Source organism: Podarcis muralis, chromosome 5 (genome assembly GCF_964188315.1).
Source record: "Podarcis muralis chromosome 5, rPodMur119.hap1.1, whole genome shotgun sequence".
NCBI classification, from domain to species: Eukaryota; Metazoa; Chordata; class Lepidosauria; order Squamata; family Lacertidae; genus Podarcis; species Podarcis muralis.
Window position 1 is genome coordinate 73,742,860 of NC_135659.1, and position 20,147 is coordinate 73,763,006.

General features: G+C 44.3%; 1 protein-coding gene across 1 annotated transcript; it reads left to right on the forward strand.

The window, feature by feature from the left end:
- Positions 1-448: 448 nt before the first annotated feature.
- Positions 449-3,256, forward strand: LOC114599517 (beta-2 adrenergic receptor-like). Its single transcript, XM_028734900.2, has one exon. The coding sequence runs from the start codon at positions 761-763 to the stop codon at positions 1,841-1,843; it is 1,083 nt and encodes a 360-aa protein (XP_028590733.2). The 5' UTR covers positions 449-760; the 3' UTR covers positions 1,844-3,256.
- The last annotated feature ends 16,891 nt before the right edge of the window (positions 3,257-20,147 follow it).

Genomic DNA, 20,147 nt, shown 5'->3' on the forward strand with positions numbered 1-20,147 from the left:
GGCGGAACGTTAAGACTCGCCCTTTTCTTGCTTTTACTACGCTGGAGACTGCTGTAACCCTAGTAGGTCTAGGCACGGAAAGTTCTCTTCAAGAGAGGGAGAAGGGAGCGATAGTCTGTCGGATAGCTGCAACCTACCTCTCATAGTATTATCCCAGGGCAAATACCACTTGAATACTTCAAGGGCTCTCATATAAGATTGGTGACGGGTCTGTTGTTATATTTGTGTGCGCATGTGTGCAAGGTGTGCCTGAGAGATGCTTCTGCAAAAATCTGAGGGTTTGTGTAACGTTGCAGTATCAACGCGTGTGTTTTGAACAAAGTGATGCAAGATCACAGTATTTGCATATGATCTTTGAATAATCCTTTGCTTGTGTGAACTATCCACTACTATAGTTAGACTCCTATGTGTGTGTGACAGAGAGAGAGAGGGTGGGAGGGAGGGAAGGAGAGAAGGAACTCATTACAGTAGATTGTGTGGGAGCCTGACTGGCACCTCAAGCTTGTTCCTGTGTGGATCTGCACTTCACATCTTTGCGGGCACAGCAGTTGATTCTACATTTGTGAATAGGCTGCAGTTTGAACCGGACTTCCACTCAAATTGTTTGTGCTGCTATTTCTTGCAAACTCCGCTTCTGGAAATTCCGTATGGAGAAAGCACTCTGCGAAGCACCTCCCATGGAATTTCAGAGGTGAAGAAACCTTAGCCTGTAACTTTTGTAGCTCCCTGCTTGTCTTAGGAAGGAAATACAACCTGGTCAATGTTGGGAAACAGCAGTGGCAGGAGCCCCAATTGCACAGACTGGAGCCAGGCCTCTGCTGGGGACGTCTTCAAGCTGTTCCTCATGGTCCTCCTGGTGGTGGTCATCAGCCTTGGCAATCTGGTGAGCCTCCTGGTTTTCTTCCGTGTCAGGCAATTCAGAACCTCCCAAGGCTACCTGAAGGCCTCCTTGGCCCTAGCTGACTTGGCGGTGGGGCTCATCGTCGTGCCTTACTCTGTTTACAGGGAGGTGAACAGGTTGACCTGGGGGATGGAACCAGAGATGGATAAATATGAGAAGCCTGCCTGCTTCATCACTGGGCCCATCTTTGCAGGCTGCACCTTTGTCTCGATCAGCACTATCTTTCTGCTCTCGGTCGAGAGGAGTGTAGCTGTGCTGAAGCCTCTGCATAGGAAAGCAGTGATCACCAAGCGCAGGACTATTTGGCTCATTGTGGCCTCTTGGGCCATGAGCTGCTGTTTGGCCGTGGTGCCCTTGCTCTCCAGCCCTGATATCACCTTCCAGTACAATGCCTGCAGCAAGATGTGCAACTATGCCTTTCCAACAGACAAGCCGCCCGAATCCCATTGGAATATCATGCTACTGTACCCGGTCTTTGACTTCTCAGTTTTGAGCGGGACCTTTGCGATCAATGCCGTCACCTTTGCAGCCGTCCACCAATACTGCAAGAAACGGAAGCAACTGGGAGAAGAGGCACAGGGCGGTAGCAACCAGGTCTCCTTCTCAGACATTACCGCTGCCAAGACCATTGGCATTCTGACTTTTGCTTTCTCCGTTTCCTTCCTCCCCATTGCGGTATTCGTTGTGGGGTCGGTAGTGGGATACCAGTGGTGCAAGTTCTCCTTTTACGCCTTCTGGATCCTCACTTCCAACAGCTGTTGGAACGTGGCCATCTACAGTGTTTGGGATCCCAAGTTCCGTCAGGGGGTTCGGGAGCTGTTCAACAAGCCGGTGCTGATATCGACCTCTCAGGATGCCGCCTGCTCACAGGAGGAACACAGCTCTGCCCCTGCCTGTGTGGCAGTCCTCAAGAAGATGTTCCGCCCAGAGAGCAACCGATAGCACAGTTGGTGTCTGCCATTTTGTTTAGGGTGGCTGTTGTGTTGGGATGTGCAGCCCTTATCCTATTCCACTGCAAGCTCCTTTGTGGGCAGGGCTGGCCAGAGATACTTTGCTGCCTGAGGTAAAGGACGAGATGGCCCCCTTATTTCCATGTATGGAATTGACAATTGGACATTGGCTCATTTAAGGAGTGTAGGATGGATCACACAGCCTACACATCTCTGCCTCCAACGTGTCACTGTCACCCCCTGTCCCACAGAATCTGCTGCCTGAAGTGGCCACCTCACTCTCCCTAATGATGGAGCTGGTCCTGTTATCTTTTAGAAATGTGCACTTCTCTTGAAGTGCCAGACCTCCTGGATTTCATAGAATAAATGCAGCATGGATTTATGGGCATGAATTATAGTGCAGAGTGCAGAAGCATGCTGCTCTCTCAAAAATTGTTCTAACCAGGTTCCTGTTTACATAAATAAGCAGAGGAAAAGGGATGGAACAGAGCCTTTAACCCCCACAGAACCCAGAAATCTACAGAGCAGAATATTTCTTCTCTGTACAAACTTGGAAAATGGCCCTTTGTAGATCCAAGTCCAAGGAAAACAACAATACAATTACCAAAAATGGCCCTTGGGTGCAGTTATTGCTTGCTGTATTATCACAAATATGGTTATGGTATTTCAGCATGCAACATATAAAATTCACTCAAACTCTAAATGTGCACATTCTACAAAAACCAGGGACACTGTACTCTTAAAAATGGAGCACTGCTGGCACAGACTTAAGATACCATCCTTTATTCTGGGTTAATTAAATCAAAAACAACTATCTTCTTTATGGTTTTGAACTCAGAATCACTATTGGAAATTAACATGGTCATATTTAAACAGGCATTGAAAGAATGGGAAGCTGGCACTTCTTGATAAAGCAAAGTTGCTAGACCACCAACTTGGAAGGTTTTGCAAGCAATGTGCCACTTGTGTTCAGCAGTATAGAAGAATAAGGTTTCAATTACCCTGATCATATGTTGAAGTATTTATTAAAGTGGATTAGGGGGCAGCGTATCTGTTTTACATGGTTGCTGTTACAAAAAAAATATATGTTGATGTTGAAAAGATGGGAAGTTGTAATACGTGACAGTGATGTAATATTAAGGAGACGATTAAGTGATAGACTGAATAACTGTTCTGTTGATAGACCCTTCATTCACAAGGCTTGGTGGATGTTTACAAAGGCTCTCACTCTGTGTAATCCTCTGTTATGACTTCTTTTCCTATTTGGCTGCTTTAAAAGAACTGCAGTATTTGTTGTATGAGGCTATCTTGATAACATACACCATTCTGAATGTACTCATTAATGATGAATTTCCCTTGGTTAAATAGAATGCTACAAAAAGAATAAATATTGTTTGCACAATCATTTTAAAAGCATTGCCTCAATGAAAAGATGCACACAGTTCATTTACGGCAGGGATGGAGAACCTGTAGTCACCCAGATGTTGTTGGGCTCAACTCCTATTAGCCCCAGCCAGCATGTCCAGTGGTCAAGGAGGGCCACAGGTTCCCAGTCCAGTCTCTAATTTTCAACAGCACTTGAATAGTCATCAGCCCTGAAAGTGATAGCTTCAGGAAAAGCAGCTTTGTTTCAGCTAAGTTGGAAACACACTGGGCAAAAGCAATATCTTGTTATCTGAGCTACCTGGATTCTGTAAGTTTTGAAGTAGCATTGGTTTGTGCTGGTTATTGACTTAGGTGTCATTCTTTCTCAATATGTACCAGTATATTAGTAAAATAATAATAATAATAATATTGTAATAGTAATAATAATTCCAAAATCATAGATTTCCAGTGATCTGACAAGCAACAGAAATGGATCCTTCAACTGTCGCCTTAAACTTTCCTTAAACTTGGTTTGCAGCGGTCCAGAAAGAGAATTAGATGCATACAGATGTACCAAAAACAAGTGTCACTATGCATGTTTCTCTGCAAGGTTCAGTTCAATTTTCTCTTGTACAGTGGTACCTCCAGTTACGAACTTAATTCATTCTGGAGGTCTGTTCTTAACCTGAAACCAATCTTAACATGAGGCGCGCTTTCGCTAATGGGGCCTCCCGCTGCTGCCGCGCCACCGCCACGTGACTTCCGCTCACATCCTGGGGCAAAGTTCGCAACTAGGGGCATCTACTTCCGGGTTAACGGAGCTCGTTACCTGAAGCATTCGTAAGGAGGACAGTATGTAACCCGAGGTTCCACTGTATTTGGAAAGCAACTAACAACAATTAGAATACTGGTTCACTCACTTGTCTTTTCCCTCCCACATACTTCAAGATTTTTTTTTAGCACAGCTTGTATGGGGAGGAGTGGTGGCTTTGTGATATCACTGGTTCTAGCCAATCAGGGCTGTGCAAAGACGTCTTTTGTTGCAAACTTGCAGAATTGGTTGCTGTCCCATATAATTTTCTCATTTAAATCAGAGCTACCATTTCTGGTAGCTGGAAATAGTAAACCTGTATTGAATGGGGTGGGGTGGGGAAATAGGATGCCACTGTTGTGTTGCTGCTGCTGCTGCTGCTGCTGCTGCTATTTCATTACCTTCTCATTAACTTTGCAGCACCATGTCAATTCTGCAAAAAGCTTGCGTGAATGAGCAGCCCTGAGCCCACAATAAATTGCCCTGTGTCAAGTGGTCAGATTGATATATATTCAATCTGCTATCCAGGTGCAGCTACTGGTGAGCAGCTTCTAAAGACCTCAACTGCTCTATTTAAACTGGCCTGGAAGCCTCCCAAATAGGAAACTCTTTCAACTAGAAGACTGTCCTCTGTTAGTCCTTCAAATAGAGGCCTGTCCTCCTGTAAAGCAGGAGGCCAACCTAATTTTGGGTCTGATGTATGTTGGAAGCCTTTTGAGTTTGTTAAATGAGCCTTGCAAATCTCTGTTTAGAAGTGACATTATTTTGGATGGTCTTCGTCTAATGTAATGCGGATGAAATAGCGACATGATGCCATTTTTATTTATGCATCTTTCCATGTTGTTCCATTTTGGATTCATTGGCTTATTCTGCATAATACCCTGCAGTGTATTGTGGTTTGGCAAGTAGCCAGACGAGATTACCTCCATTCCCTTCTAATTCTACGAATCCATGGAAAAAGAGAGGGGAATCTACACAGATCTAGAAAGAGCTTTTTATTCATTTGTTGAAAACATCATCATCATCATCATCATCATCATATCCCACGCATCTGGCTGGGTTTCCCACTCTGGGTGGCTTATAGCATATATAAAAATACAACAAAACACCAAACATTAAAAAGCCAGAATATCCTATACAGGCAACAAACAAACCAATAAATCAATAGAAACCAATCATAACAATAATAACAGTTTACAGTTATACCCAATTTAAAATAACTGCCAACCCCAACTAAACATTTAACCGACCCCAACCCGACAAAAACAAGAGGAACCAAAGTTAGAACTGTTTAAACCTAAAACATTTTAGCCAGTTACCCCAACCCAAGACTTGTTCCAGCAATTGGATTGCCTTACTGCATTTTGTTTCAGGATCTGCCAAAAAATCTAGGAACAGAAAACAATTGAGGAGAGAGCATACAAGCCATGAGTGACAGATTGCAGTGGGTGAAATAGAAGCTTTCAGCCTAACACAATAAATCGATTAGTTATAGGAGAGGGAGGTTCTTGCTTAACAATAAATACTTGAAGTATTCTTTTTGATTTGCTTGTACAAAGCTTATACGGTGGTTAGACTATGCCCTTCCTTTATTGAGCAATTGTTCTGATTTGTTTAGAAGGTAGTTTATACTATAATCAGCATTCTTCTCAATTTGCTTGTAGGATATTTACATGTCTTCCCATTAATCATTTGTTCGTTCCATACTTCCCAATGCATTTCCTTGTTGCTTTCCAAACCGCAAAAAAAGAAAAGAAAAAAGGATTTGTTGTGCTAAGGTGACACTGCACTTTATCCACGTTAATCACACAAAGCTAAAGTTCCGGTATGCACTGAAATCCTTCCCACAAAATACTGGCAGTCTGGAAACAGCCTTGGTACCAATGGAGAAATAGAGAGCAATGTCTAAGAGAGCAATACCTCACCTCCCCAGTCCAGATTCAGGGAGCAGAGCAGGTGGCAATACCTGGGCCAGGAGGACAGGATCACTCCTGCCTACAGTTATTTCTGCAGACAGCTGGCTCGATAGCTGTAGGAATCCACATCTGTGGGAAGGGTGCCTCAAAGGAGGGGTTGTGCTTTGCCAGGACATCTAGAGTTCCTTATATATCAAACTGATAAAACAAAGGTGTAGTAATTTGTACAGAACAGACAGTATTTACTAAAATCTCAATAATACCCTTTAAACTAATACTAATATTAATACCAAAAACAAAAATGTGGCAAGCTTCTGGGTTCTCCATAATTCTCAGCTGGGCAAGTTGCTACACAAAGCAGAGGGTGAGTGGGACACAGAAAAATGGGGGGTGGGATACAAAAAATGGGCAGCTGTAGCCATGAGGTTGGCTTGTAAGTCTCAGACTTGTATGCTGACTAAGTCTTTCCTAGGTGCTGCAGACACTGGGATAAACAATTTTCTAGAGGAGCCATTGAAAACAACATGGAACATTGCCAAACTGCAATACAAAAAGCAAACTCCACAAAAATGATGCTCCACTGGTCTAACTGAAAGATGCTGCATTCCCTTATTTGGGCTTTTCTAAACACAAAGTTGGGGACACGGGTGGCGCTGTGGGTTAAAGCCTCAGCGCCTAGGACTTGCCGATCGAAAGGTCGGCGGTTCGAATCCCCGTGGCGGGGTGCGCTCCCGTTGCTCGGTCCCAGCGCCTGCCAACCTAGCAGTTCGAAAGCACCCCCGGGTGCAAGTAGATAAATAGGGACCGCTTACTAGCGGGAAGGTAAACGGCGTTTCCGTGTGCGGCTCTGGCTCGACAGAGCAGCGATGTCACGCTGGCCACGTGACCCGGAAGTGTCTTCGGACAGCGCTGGCCCCCGGCCTATAGAGTGAGATGGGCGCACAACCCTAGAGTCTGTCAAGACTGGCCCGTACGGGCAGGGGTACCTTTACCTTTACCTTTAAACACAAAGTTGCACGTGACACAATTCCTAACTATGGGGTTGTTAATTCCATGCAATGACGCCAATCTCAAGATAGAAGATAGTCCATGAGGCCAACTGGATTTGGGCTACTGGTGTAATTCCTGCTTGTGTCTTCTGGCTCTCTATGCTTGGGGTTACAAGTCTGGGTGATGTAGATAAACATACTGCAAGTTTCTTTCCACTCTGTGTATTTGAAGCATGGCTGAAAGCAAACTAAGCATATGCCAAACTTGTGTAAAATTAGAATAAAAGGGTGATATCCAACAAATGGATGTCCCCTTCTTCTTTTCCCCTGGGGCTCTCAAAGCACCTCCTGGAGGGTCCCCAAAACCTCTGTAGCATAAGCAGAAGTGAAAAATCCATTGTGCCCATTATGTCTGTTCTACTGGCAGATGGGCACCTCTGATTTTCACCCACTGTGTTTTATTTCTTTAAGTTTACGCAGCGGCGTAGTGTGGGTTGTCAGCACCCGGGGCAAGTCAAGTAATTTGCGCCCCCTAACCCATGGATTTGCGCCCCCTAACCTGTGGATTTGCGCCCCCTAACCCGTGGATTTGCCCTAACCCCAGATGTTGCGCCCGGTGCGGCCGGCACCCCCTGCACCCCCCACACTACGCCACTGAGTTTACGTCTGGCTTGTCTGAATTTCTAAGAAATCTCTAGGTGGTCAGCTCTAACTGGTGGAACGGAACGTTACCTGTTGGAAGAGTTTCAAAGGAAATCCAACACCTGAATTCTCCCTCACCTTTCAGCAGAAAAGGAACACCAGAGTCTGAAATATGAGAGTGTGTGCATATTTGGGCCTTTATTCAGGACATGCAAATATTTGATTTTGTCCATGGAAAAGTCTGATAGGTATGACTTTGAAAAGCTATTGTGCAAAGGTCATAACAGCCACAAACATTATGAGAATTAATTTGCTTTCTATTTTACAGGCTAGTAATCTATTTTTTTAATATACTTTTATTTAAAACACTGCTAAAACATGAGGAATCTAATGAGCTGGAATACGTCAGTGAAATGCATTGTGTTTAGATTGATATAATATGCAAACACTGCCTGAGGTGTTTTTTGGTTGTTGTGATGCTGGAGTTTTTTTTGGAAGGAGCTATATTTTCATTTGGTGACACGTCAAAAAGAGGACATTGAATCAATATTCATAGTGCAAAAGCATTTTTTATGTGCTATATACGGAAGGCAATTGGAAATGTTCTGCAATGCTGGCATTTTTCAGTTGCCGGAGGGATGTACTCTTGGAGAAAATGCCTGCTTTGTTTGTCAACAATCTCAATACTTGCAACACGGTTCACCAACCATTTTGGACCAATTCTGGGAGAGTTCCGTGGGTGCCAGTCACAAAATGGCTGCCATAGGGGCATAGTAACACAACATGAGAGTGAGATCCATTAAACACAAAGAGATTTACACCTGAAGGAGGCATGTATACCACTGTACTGTAAGGAGACAGTGAATTCTTATTGAATGTCTTTTAGCGCATGTACTGTAGAATACATGCCTAAGCTTCTTTGCAAAGTTTTCCCATTTGCCTTTTGGGGGCAAGGGGGGATTATTTAACACCCACCCCCATCTATAGTGTAGTAGTATTGGGCTGGCCCTGACAGGCATTCAGTTAGAATTTGACTTATAAATGAAATTCACAGTGGTACCTCAGGTTAAGTACTTAATTCGTTCCGGAGGTCCATTCTTAACCTGAAACTGTTCTTAACCTGAAGCACCACTTTAGCTAATGGGGCCTCCTGCTGCCACCGCGCCGTCGGAGCACGACTTCTGTTCTCATCCTGAAGCAAAGTTCTTAACCTGAGGTACTATTTCTGGGTTAGTGTAGTCTGTAACCTGAAGCGTATGTAACTCGAGGTAAAGGTAAAGGTAAAGGGACCCCTGACCATTAGGTCCAGTCGTGACCGACTCTGGGGTTGCGGCGCTCATCTCGCTTTATTGGCCGAGGGAGCCGGCGTTTGTCTGCATACAGCTTCCGGGTCATGTGGCCAGCATGACTATGCCGCTTCTGGTGAACCAGAGCAGCACACGGAAACGCCATTTACCTTCCCGCTGGAGCGGTACCTATTTATCTACTTGGACTTTGTGCTTTCGAACTGCTAGGTTGGCAAGAGGTAACTCGAGGTACCACTGTATTAATGGAGTGTATAGTTACTATTGTAATCCAGTGGCATATGAAGAGAGCAAGAGGAGGCAGGGCCTGCACAAACTTGAGAACGAACACAAAAGGAAACAGACCGCACTGAAATACGGTAAATAGAAGTTAAAAGTACTGCGTGAAAAAGTGGCCTTGGGAGTTGGGTAGCAAAAAATAGTAAAGAACCAAAACCAGTAATTCAGTCAGCAGTCCAATAGAGGAACTCTCCACTCTCTTTTCTGTTTCATTATTTTCACTCTTCAACCAAAAGCAGTGGCTCACAAAGAACACGGTTTCAGTGAATATAATATGAAATTAACCCACAGAAGTATGTTCTCAATTGTGTGGGAAGAGGAAGAAATGGAGAGGGAGGAGGTATACTGGCTGTTCCAAAATAGGCCACGACATAATGTCAGCCTTTAAAAATGCTTTGTAAAGAGGGGACCAGTTCTAATAGCACACAACTCAACCAACCCCCTCATTTGTTATGGAGTTATGTTAGCAGGTCTGCCTTACTGATTCAGGGGTATGCAATTATTTCAACATGGAGGAGCAGTTTGGATATTTTTGCCACCACATCCAACTAATTTTGCTACCATGAGGCAACCCCCCCTGCCCAGGACATCTTGCAAGGCTTCCTGCATCCAAAATATGCTCCTCTGAACATGTACAGAGTGCCTTCCACCACTCTTAGTGTTGCAACATTAGTACACTCCGTTTTCCCTCTCCTCCCCATTCCCTCACTGGTACACTCAGACACACATGTGTACATATACCCCCTCTCTTTCACAAGGGTCCCCTCCCTGTTCTCCTCGGCAGGCAAATACATACCCTTCTGTCCTGAAAATTCATGATGGTCTTAACTTTTCTGCAAGTACTGTACACTAGTACTGCAGAATAACATTAATTTGATGCTTGATGAAAAAGTGTTTCATATTTTCTTTTACTCACAAAAGTGAAAGAAAACGTAAAATGCCAAGATGTTTGTATGTAGTTTGACTCATATAGAAACACAATTTGATAGACAAAAACAGGTAAACAGGTAAAAGGACCCCTGACTGTTAGATCCAGTTGTGGACAACTCTGGGGTTGCGGCGCTCATCTCGCTTTATTGGCTGAGGGAGCCGGCGTGCAGCTGGTCATGTGGCCAGCATGGCTAAGCCGCTTCTGGCGAACCAGAGCAGTGCACGGAAACGCCGTTTACCTTCCCGCTGGAGCGGTACCTATTTATCTACTTGCACTCTGATGTTCTTTCAAACTGCTAGGTTGGCAGGAGCAGGGACCAAAACAGGTACAGATAGATAAAACAGGTGGCACATCTCTTTTTGCCACCACTGCCCAAATGCTCCATCCTCTGCATCTAGATTTGGGCCTGAAACACCAAGGAGAAATGTGGGTGTGTGGAGGGTACGTTGTAAGGAAGCACAATTTGTGTCATTGTACAAAATAATTGCAAATTGTTACTGGGCATACCTGTTAAGCCATCAGCATTAGTTTCCAGTTTTCTGGCTTTGTGGGGCTTGAGCCAGTATGAGAAAGCCTTAACTTTGGCCTTAAAACAGCAGGTGTTTTTTTAAAAAACACACAAAAACAAAACAAAAGATTTTAAATAAGGCTTTACCTATTTCCAAATATAGGGCTTATAGGATAACTGAATTTTTCTAGAGGAACCTTTGGAAGCATGGATCCATATCAAAGTACAGTAAAGAAATAAAGATTTGGCTGAAGGTCGGGCATTGAACCAAGTTCCTGAAATACTGCCCCCCCCCCACCCCCGGAAACAGAGCAGCTCTTTCCTGCGTGGCACAATGGGGTACTTTATTGCTTAAGCATAGATGCATTGAAAGAGTACCAAATTTGCGTGTTCTGTTTTTCCTATTTCAGAAACTTTTGAAGAGCTTCTGAAATATGAAAAGCAGCACACCCAAATGTGGACCTTAATCCAGGACATGTAAATATTTGGGTTTGCTTGCAGAGGGGACTGGTAGGCGTGGCCATTAAAATAACGAAAACATGCTCTTTTTCCATAATGAATTTGTACTGTGTTTTGCAGGTTAAGTATGCTCTTCCAACCTTTCTTTTAAAACACTGTTGAAACTTGAAGGGATATTATAAGCTGTAATTGACTGATATTACCAATCATTATTAGCAGGACTGCTTTAATGTAAAGCACTGAGTATTGGGGAAAAAGAAGAAGTAAAGAATGTACTTTGAATGTGTTTTGAAGACACAGTGCATAAGCAGCCTCAGAATGGAGCAAAATTCACAACATAATTCAGGGGTTTGTGAAATATGAGCCCTAACAAGGAAGTCTTAATCAAAACAAAAAAAATTCCTTCCAGTAGCACCTTAAAGACCAACTAAGTTAGTTCTTGGTATGAGCTTTCGTGTGCATGCACACTTCTTCAGATACCAGGACATGTAAATATTTGGGTTTGCTTGCAGAGGGGACTGGTAGACTTACAGGAAGTCTTAAATTAGTTTTGTGCATGGTGCCATCTAGTGTCCATAGGAAGCATTACTTCTTCAGTTAGACTCCAACTGTTATGCCACAGTTCTAATTACGGTATACAGTATTAGGGCAGCCTTCTCCTTCTCCTTCTCCTTCTCCTTCTCCTTCTCCTTCTCCTTCTCCTTCTCCTCCTCCTCCTCCTCCTTGAAGTACACAAAAATTTGAATATGTACCTGCAGAAGTGGCTGGTGCAGTGGGGTAGTGACACATGCCCACTCTCCTGATAGAGGCATTGCTTTTGTTTACCAAAGTGGGGGCAGGGACGCAGGTGGCACTGTGGTCTAAACCACTGAGCCTAGGGCTTACTGATCAGAAGGTCAGCGGTTCGAATCCCCGGGGGTGAGCTCCTGTTGTTCTATCCCAGCTCCTGCCAACCTAGCAGTTCGAAAGCATGCAGTGCAAGTAGATAAATAGGTGGGAAGGTAAACGGCATTTCTGTGCGCTGCTCTGCTTCGCCAGAAGCAGCTTAGTCATGCTGGCCACATGACCCAGAAGCTGAACATCGGCTCCCTCAGCCAGTAAAGCGAGATGAGCTCCGCAACCCCAGAGTTGTCCGCGATGGGACCTAACGGTCAGGGGTCCCTTTACCTACCAAGATGGGGGCAGAGTACGGCAGTGGCAAGATCACAGCTGCTCAGATGCAACGCCAGAGCCAACCTAGTGCTCCCACTGATGTGTCCATTCAGCTCTGAACTCGCTACCAAAATCAAGGGGGAATGCAAATTCTACAGCTCCGATCAGATTACTTGCTACACGTTGCAGTAAAGAGGCTCTTCGAGGCTCTTTCCAAACCTGCAAGGGATGGGGCTTGTCTGATGTCCCGTGGAAATGCATTCTACAGTTGTGAGGCCACCGTCGAAAATGCCCTCATCCAAATGCTAACTTTCATTCTAGGAAGCCACCATAGCAGGGCTTCAAGGCAGATATTAAGGTATGGGCAAGATGGAACAAAAGACTATGATCTTTTATGTAACCCAGATCCAAGCCTTTTAGGGTTTTAAAAGTCCTAACCAGCATTTTCAATAGGGCCCAGATATGCACTGGCAGTCATTACAGCTGGTACAATAAAGGTGTAATATGCTCAGACTGCCTGGTTCCAACCAATAGTCATTCGGCGGCCATTTTAAAGACAGGTCCACATAGAGCACATTACAATAGTCTAGTCTGGATGCCACTAGTGCATTGATAACTAAGCCCAGGTCTGCTCTCTCTGTATAGGGATGCAGCCTTCATAGCACCTGGTTTGTTTGGCCACCCCAGACACTTCCCACATTGCAGAGGCACAAGCCAAGACCAGCTGGAACGCAAACCAAGGTTTGAAGAGACAAGCCACGGTGTGGACATCTTGGCCATGAGTCCTGGAAGACCTGCTCCCTGCCTTAGAGATCCTTTTCCACACGGCCTCAGAGGGCAGAGCCCCGATTGACGCCAGCTGCAAAAGCTGAGGCTGCTGAAGAAGCCAGAGACCACCTTGGCTGTCTCTTAGTGCAGTCGTGGAACAGGACTTATTGCTGCTATACGATGATGAAGTCACCCACTGCCCATGATCAAGGACGCCCATGAAGCTGGCTGTTTATGTAATGTTGCTGATTTAAACGTTCTGTTTCCCAAAGTTAAAACTCTCAGGATGCCCGTTATTTGCCGCTGTGGTCTAAACCACAGAGCCTAGGGCTTGCCGATCAGAAGGTCGGCGGTTCGAATCCTCATGATGGGGTGAGCTCCCATTGCTTGGTCCCTGCTCCTGCCAACCTAGCAGTTCTAAAGCACGTCAAAGTGCAAGTAGATAAATAGGTACTGCTCCGGCGGGAAGGTAAACGGCGTTTCCGTGCGCTGCTCTGGTTCAGCAGAAGCAGCTTAGTCATGCTGGCCACATGACCCGGAAGCTGTACGCCGGCTCCCTCAGCCAATAAAGCGAGATGAGCACCGCAACCCCAGAGTCGGTCACGACTGGACCTAATGGTCAGGGGTCCCTTTACCTTTAAGATGATGACATACTTTTGCACATAACCTCAACTCTGACCTTCTTGTGTTGACAGGTGGTTGTACATTGGGCAATATATCTGCTCAAGTCTGACAGCTGGTATCTACATTGGTATTTGCGCTTGCTGCTGAGATCCCTTGTGGTTCAGGAGATCCCTGAATAACTGTAGGTTTTGTTTTTGCACTTAAGAAGGAATTAGGAACACAGGAAGTTTCCTTATGCTGAATCAGACCATTGGTCCATCTAGCTGTGTATTGTCTACACCAAGGTTTCCCAAAGTTGGATCTCCAGCTGTAGGGCTGCCAGAGGTTGTAGTCCAAGCATGGGAGCCGGGCACAGATTCTCCATCCCTGGCATATTGGTAAGGAAGTTGAGTCCGGCTTCCTGTTCCACATTCTCACAGCAAAGCAGCCACATGCTTCTCACCACACATATGATGACATATGCTTCCTCTCTTGCTACATGAATACTATCCCCACGCATGAAAAATATCATGTGGTATGTATGAGGAAACCATCGTGTGAGCCAGGAGAATGAATGTGTGTGGCAAGAACATCTGGAAATATGTTGACCGTGCAATCAGAGGTAATTGGTTCAATTGGTTTAAGACTCTTAAATAGTCTTAAACTTCCTGGAGGTGCATGGGCTTCTGTTGGATCTCTTTCATAATATATGATCATCCAGACAATGTTAAGCACAAACTTTGTAATAAAAACTGTATCTCCAGAACCTGGGACAAGTTCAACGTGTTACTATTAGTATATAAAGCCAGAAGAAGCTGGGAACAGTTTGCCTGTGAGATTGAAAGTTTTAAACATGCAAGAACACAAGAAGTGGTTACTGGATCAGCCCAATCTAGTTTAGTATTCTGTTCTCACAGATGCCTGTCGGAAACCCACAAGCAGGACCCACAAGCATTCTCTTCTCCTGCAGTTTCCAGCAAGTGGCAAAATGAATTCAGAGAGTGCTTAGTTCCATGTCAAATTTCTCCCTTGCATAGACTAAACAATGTGCAGATCCACGCTTATTACATCAAAAGGACACAGGCCAACAGGCTACATTGAATTCCAAGGCACTGGGTGTTATTCAACCAAAATAAAGAATTTAATGTTCTGTTGGTTTCAGTAGAAGTGATGCAGACATGTGCTTATGACTGCCAAGTTAACTTTGTGGCTGGGTTGTTTCTTTTGGTAATCTTCAGGGTAGTTTCACATCAGCTCACTGCACATGACTTTATGGGAGTGGTTTGTGTCTCTGTTGCAATGCTATTCAAATAGTCACTTTATTTGCAAAGGTCAGAGCTGTGCTATGTTTGTACCTTGCTCATCTCCATTCCCAGAGTTCCTTGGTAAAATGAACAATGGCTGGATTCTTAAAGTCTAATACACCACCCAATTTTTAAAATAAATGTACTAAATTAGAAATGCGCAATCCTATTCAGTGACATACTGGATAGTTTGGAAGCCATTGTCGAGAAAATAATGAACAATTAAAAGCAAAACCCCAAATTCCTTAAATATCCACTGGACAGGCAATCGTTGCAATAATTTGCAGCAACACACAGAAGTAAAATATTCATTAAAATGCTCTGTATTGTTGACATGAAGGAAGCAGCAATGACAAAACTGAACCAATCCTCTTATCCTCCTGCAAAATAATTCAGTGTGTTGAAAAATGTCAGCACCAAGTTGCATTTATTGTTCCACAAAGCGGCACAATAAATAATTTTGCATCCGCAAGAAATATAACTTTTCATTTTCCTACCGCAGAGGCCAGAAACAAGTCCTGTTACTTTTCTCCTTGCATCAGCATTATTATTTCTTTGGCTAAAGCTCCAGCATTCCTAAAGCCTTCCACTTTTCATGTCTCCTCTGGCATGTTCCTGTGTCCCTCAAGCCCTATCTATGGTTGAGTGTTTCTTAGTACCGTAAATTAACTATCTTCCTGTTATGTTGTACAATGGATGGATTAATTTAGCTAGTTATATACATTGGTACCTTGGTTCTCAACCTTAATCTGTTCTGGAAGTCCGTTCCAAAACCAAAGCGTTCCAAAACCAAGGCGCGCTTTCCCATAGAAAGTAATGCAAAACGGATTAATCCGTTCCAGACTGGATTAATCCATTTCAAAACAACCCCTAAAAAAAGCAATTTAACATGAATTTTACTATCTAATAAGACCATTATCCATAAAATGAAAGCAATAATCAATGTACAGTACTATAAAATAAAATAAATAAGACAGTATTGTAGATGAGAAAAATTAAAATTAATTTTTTTTCTTGCGTGCACTGATGATAGTTATTGTTTGGATGGGGAGCTTTTATCCATTTCTGCAATCACACAATCAATCCATCAGTAGCTGAACTGGGTTCCACACAGTCACAAAAACAAATTAACTGAAAAACCCTCAAAAACAAAAGCGCAAAACTTAATCCATTCCAGAAGTCCGTTTCACTTCTGAAATGTTCGAAAACCCAGGTGCCCCGGAAACAGTAGCTGACAGCCACATCAGACATTCGGCTTCCGAAAATCATTAGAAAACTGGAGCACTTACTTCTGGGTTCTCAGTGTCTGAGAACCAAGGTGTTTGAGAACCAAGGTACCACTGCACACTATTTCAATAAAGGCAATGTTTGAAGAATATTTGTGCTGCTGTACTTGGGCAGTGGCAGAGGAACCTTCTCTGGCAACCAGGGTGGGACAAACCGCCTGGTGATGCATGTGCGATGTCCGTACGGAGTGTGCATGTGCGGCATCCTGTATGGACAGTATGAGAGAGCGGCACCCATACAGCTGTGGGAAGGCAGGGCCATCTTGTCACACCCCCCAAGAGTGGCACCCGGGGCAGCCCCCCCACTTCGTACGCCCCTGCACTTGGGTCCTGTCTGCAAGCTTCCCATAGACATCTGGTTGACCATCATGAGAGCAGAATATTGGACGAGATGGGTCTTCTTGAGTTCTTATGTTCTTATTCATGAATATAAGGGTCCAGCAGCTGACCACTACAGAAAACAATTGTGTGTGTGTGTGTGTGTGTGTGTGTGTGTATTTTGAAAATGCATTTAAAGTACAATCAGTACTAAAATTTATGCCTATCAGATACTTAAAGTACAATCAGTAATTAAATCTATGGTGATCAGATTACTTTTGCTTTGGTCACAAAAGGATTAAATAATAGCTTTGTGTTACTGCTCCTGAGTGCAGCTGTATTTAAATACTATTTTCAATGAGACATAGAAGTAGAGACTAAAGGCAGAAAAGTGGCACCCTTTTCTGCCTGAAGCAATAACTTCATGTTGATTCCTAGTAAGGCCAGACCTGACTGACACACCTTGAATTCAGGCAACTCCAATTAATTTTTTTGTTAATAAGATGCTAATTGTCAGGGGTTCAGGAGCAGAGGGACAGGAAAGGGAGGGATTGGAGACCGAGGGAGAGGAATCCGAGGGAGAGGTCAGCGATGATAGCCGTCCGAGGTCTCTAAGTCTTTCCAGCGAATCAGAGGATTCACAGAAAGGGGCTCCCGTGGTCAGAGCTAGGGGGTTGCCAGAGGGAACACCCCAGGAAGGAGGGGCCAGAGGGGACTCAGAGAGCAGCAGCTGGAAATCGGGACCAGCTTCCCCACCGGAGAGCAGTAAGGGGGAGGAGTCCCAAACATCGGCAGCAGGCAGCTTTCCGTCAGCGGAAGGACATGAGTCAGGGTTAGCCACACCTGCATCAGAGAGCGAGGAAATGGTCAAAAGGAAGGTCGGGGGCAGCGCGCGCGCGCCAAGTTCAAATGTACAAGAGGGAGGCGCAATGAGCAGCCCGGAGAGGGAGCCGGGTCCCAAAGCACACCGAAGAGAGGGGGAGGAGTCCGAAGGGTCCGCTTCCGAGGCGTCCAGGAAGGAAGGCACCCAGGGGGGTAGTAGGACCCAGAGGAGGAAGGAGAAACGTAGGAGGTGGAGTAAGGCTAGAGTCTTAAACTGGTGTACAGGAGGCGGAGACTCAGACGAGGCTTCGCTGGTCTAGGGTCTAGACGTAGAGACGCACGCTAGGGTTTGAAAATGGGAACTAAACTTCAATAAAGACTTTGTACAGTTCTGCTGGCTAGCGTTGGTCTTCTGTGAGCTGGGACCTGGGGGCCGTCTCTGACACTAATGAATCTGCTTAATGGCACCAGTGATTCACTTTAAGCTTTCTAATCCAGATATCTTTTATTGATTTTCATGTAAATACAAGAACAACATATAAACACAGCAACTTGCCCAGTGATAGATTCTTATTAAGTTTCATAGGCAGGACGCAGTCACTTTAAGCTTTCAGCTCTACTGATCTGTCTTTAACCTCTGTACATCTGTAGACTCCTTCATGGTATCTTATGAAAACAATCACCACTTAATGATGAGTAAAACTTTAATTGAAGAAAGGTGACAATGACTGAGCCCTTTTAGCACAGAATAAAAATGAAGAGGGACATGATATAAATGTATAGAAGTATGTAGAGAAACTCATTGGTGAGCAATTCTTGACAGATTTGGGACAGACAAAAGAAATTCATACAGCACAAAGTTAAGCTATAGAATTCACAGCTAATGGCCACCAACTTGGACAATAGAAGTTCGTTTTTACATCACTTGGGTGCTCCTTCAAAAATGGAGTAAATGGAAATAAAGGCTCAAACCTTTACCCATTTTTTGGGGGGTAAGCATCCTTGAATGAGAGCCAGGGTGGTTCAGTGGTTAGAGTGTTGGACTAGGACTTGGGAGAACAGGGTTCAAATCCCCGCTCAGCCATGAAACTCACTGGGAGACCTTGGACCACTCTCTCAGCGTAGCCTATCCCAGAGGGTTGTTGTGAGCATAAAATGGGGAGGAAGAGAACTATGTATACCTCCTTGAGGTCCCTGGAGGAATGGCAGGGCAAAAAATGCAGTAAGTAAGTAAGTAAGTAAGTAAGTAAGTAAGTAAGTAAATATGAAACACAATGAGAATTAATTTCAAGTAGATGTGTATAGGATCTTGTATGTGTGTGTGGTGGTGGAGTTATTATGTTTATTTGTTATTATGGTACGTATACTTGTGCTTTTATATTGTAAACTGCCATATGATCTTCAGATGAAGGGCGGTATAGAAATTTAATTAACAACAACATATATGGGAATGTTGACCATCCCCCTTTCCTTCCCTTTCTCTCACCCTGTTATAAGCTATTCCTATGGACGGCTTTAGCAGGATCAACTGCATGCATGCAGGCTTCCAGAAATCAGCAGGAAGAAAAAGAATAGGAAACAACAACAACAACACGGGGGCGGGGGGAGGAAGAAGAGGAATGTTTGTAACCCACCAACATAACACAGATCCAGCTCTATGCCAAATTCTTTGTATGTAAAATTGGTGACTGCTTAAGAGGTGGGGGTACCTTTCTAGGTCATCAAAAGGTAGTGCAATAAATGTGCAGTTGTTGCTTGTCTGTTGCATAACACCCAGAGATCTTCTCTCAAGGTAACATAACAGTTGCACATATATTGCCGTTTCCCAGCACTCCAACCACAATATTTTGTCACAGGGCAAATGGGAGTCTTACTTAAGATGTGGGTGGATGAATCTGTCAACCTCCCGGTTTCTACATCACTCATCAACCCTGACCATTTAGCATGCCGGCTGAGGCTGATGGATGTTGGAGTCCGCAACATCTAGAGGGTACCACGTTGCTGGAGAGGCCCTAAAAAGCCAGAAGGCTTCTATGAACTTCAAACATTATTTTATATTCTGCCCATGACTAACCAAGTTGAAATGTTCAAATGCAGTCATATATTGTGGAACTAAGTCCTGGGTTTCAATTTCTTAGTCACTCTGTTACACTAGGCAAGTCCCTTTACCACCTAGAGTTTCTGCAATTAACCACAGTAAATAATATATATGCTGGCATCTGGTCATGGCGAGGATCCCTTACCACATTCTGAGCTTGTGCAAAATGCCATTATCTTACACAACCGGTTTGGAAACTGGTTCTTGCCCTTTGACAGCCTGCCAGTTTGAGAAGTTGAGTTGGAGGATGGTATGTAAACAAACACATTGGTGGCTGGTGGAGGAAGATGGTGAGAGCTGCTTGTTGGAGGTACTGAGAAGTGGATTTGTTAAGTGACCAGCCAGGATGGTTAGGAAGGAAGTGGGTCATTTTCAAAGAGGAAGGCAGTGGGGGTGGGGTGGGGGACTGATAGAAAGGGCAGAGAAAGGTCAGCTGGGGAGACTAGAAGGGCTTTGCTTATTCCAGAGGTAGGAAAGCTACATAAAGGCTAAGACAAGGGGTATGTTTACATTAGCTTCTTAAAATGCAGCAAGGTCATTCCCCACTGCTGTGTTGCACTGCACACCAGGGAAGAAGCAGGGCTGTCTTCACCTGATTTGCATTACCTGTTTGGTTTTCCTACTCATGCAACCCCCTCAAACTCTTATTCATGAAGTTCTCATTGCACATTGCAGTACACACCAAAGAGGGGATGAGGATTTCTTCACTTGATACATATTACCTGTTTGATTTCCCCATGA